The sequence below is a fragment of the Phalaenopsis equestris genome, unplaced genomic scaffold, assembly GCF_001263595.1.
Source record: "Phalaenopsis equestris unplaced genomic scaffold, ASM126359v1 Scaffold000002, whole genome shotgun sequence".
NCBI lineage: Eukaryota > Viridiplantae > Streptophyta > Magnoliopsida > Asparagales > Orchidaceae > Phalaenopsis > Phalaenopsis equestris.
Window position 1 is genome coordinate 71,821,527 of NW_018164444.1, and position 1,946 is coordinate 71,823,472.

The following is a 1,946-nucleotide window of genomic DNA, read 5'->3' on the forward strand; positions in this document are numbered from 1 at the left end:
TCAAAGTTGATTGGACAGGTGATTATGATGGTTGTGAAGTTGACATTGACCAAAAAATTAACTTTGGTCCAATTGATAGAGAAAAATTTAACAAATTTAATGGTTCAAATGATTTTGGACAATTCAAGCTCGATAGAGATTCCCAACCTATGAAGATGAAAATGATATGACTATTATGGTGGATCAATCTCTCAGTTGGGTCCAAAGGCTTCCAAGGTAGAAATATCTTTTCCCAATTTTCATAGGATACTTGGAACTGACTACAAAGTAAAAAAATTGTGGAAGGGTGTCCAAGCCCATAAGTTGATCCATGAATGATCAGGTCCAAAACAAACTTCATAATTATAGATCCAATATCGATCGGCAGTCCCATTTGGATGCAGTATTTCAGAATAGCACTTTCCTTAGAAACTTTACCGATCCTCATCATTAGTAACAGTTTTACAGAAATGAAGAAGTGCCAGTGTTTCGAAACGAGATTTAGAAGTGTCGCAGAAAAACTAACATACCTGTTTTCTCTCATTTCCCAGACTTCAGTTTCGTATGTTAAATATTGGTAAATTTCATTCATCTGGTTTCTTGTTGGGACGAAGTTGGAATAATGGCAGATGGGAACGTTCTCGATCATATTTAATTCATTGATCCGTGCAGGAGTAAAATTTATCCATCTACCTTGCACATAGACGACTCCCAGGTTGATTCCATGCAAATTAGCATAAAATTCCTTCACCACAGGAATAACTTCCAAAAAAAATTACATCCAGTTCACAAAATGCAGTAGTCCAAGCATGATACACTTTAATAAAAGAATCTACATTGTATGGCATCAATGCTTTCATGAAGCCACTGCAATTTCTCAATTTTGAAAAGATTGCAGCGTCTGAGTTCAAGTAATTTTTTTAATCAATAAGCTAAACGGTTCCAAAGTTAGCTCAAAACAAAAAAGTACAACATAATGAATGATATTTCAGGTACAGATATGATTTAAATTCAAAAATAGGGAAATTTACATACATACCACGCAATTCTTATGAATTTACATATGTAGCACCTAAAGTCTGAATATGACATTTCACAGCGGCGGTAGTGTAGCACAGCACTTCCCATCATCGCCACACTATCATCTCTGCAATTGCTGTCGAGGGATTATTCAATCCTCGTTCCTTGATTAATCTCTTCTTCGCCAGCATCTTGTTGAATATTCGTTGTGCTTCCGCACTCATGAACTTTCTCCGGTTGAACACTCACATTCTATGATTTTCAGGGGAATTGGATGCCATAGGGATGAATTTGATGGAGTTTCACTTCCTTTTTGGGGAACTATGAACTTAGGAATCGAATTTGGGAGTTTAAAAGGGGTCCCCCCCGCCAAAAATCGCCCATTCAAACTCCAGAAATCGCCATCCCGCTGGTCTCACTGTCGGCGGCGTCAAGAATTGCCATCTCGCCTGTCTCGCCGTCAGCGGAGTAGAGGAGGCCGTCGACGCCGCCTGCGAGCCTTTAAAATAAAATTGCCTGGACTCTCAGGAAAAACCTGTCATCGGTGCACAAGGAAAAAATTGCACAGTTTTGCTCTGGTCGGAATGCGTTCCAATTTTTTTATATGGATCCAATTTTTATGATGATTCAAGGGTAAATAAGAGTAGTGGATTTCAATACTACCACAAACTAATGATAATTTCAAATAAAAACTATTACAATTGCAATAAAAATAAAGATAACTATAGGTTGCCTCCCATAAAGCGCTTGGTTTAACGTCGTCAACCGGACCTATTCAAATATTATTCAGGTTGACTGATCATTGAAAACTCTTTAAAATTTGGTATTTTACCCTCAAAATACGATTTTAATCGGTGTCCATTTACTTTAAATCTATTTCCAGTCTTTTGATCTTCAATTTCAACAGCTCCGTAAGTATAAACTTGAGTCACAGTAAAGGGTCCTAA

At 37.4% G+C, this 1,946-nt stretch overlaps 1 protein-coding gene across 1 annotated transcript in view; it reads right to left on the reverse strand.

The window, feature by feature from the left end:
• Positions 1-1,383: 1,383 nt before the first annotated feature.
• LOC110019995 (protein COFACTOR ASSEMBLY OF COMPLEX C SUBUNIT B CCB4, chloroplastic) overlaps positions 1,384-1,946 on the reverse strand; it is a 10,635-nt gene continuing 10,072 nt past the window's right edge. The window contains exon 6 of the mRNA XM_020717931.1: positions 1,384-1,490. Within this exon, the coding sequence (XP_020573590.1) occupies positions 1,384-1,490 (107 nt within the window). The remainder of the gene's footprint in view (positions 1,491-1,946) is intronic.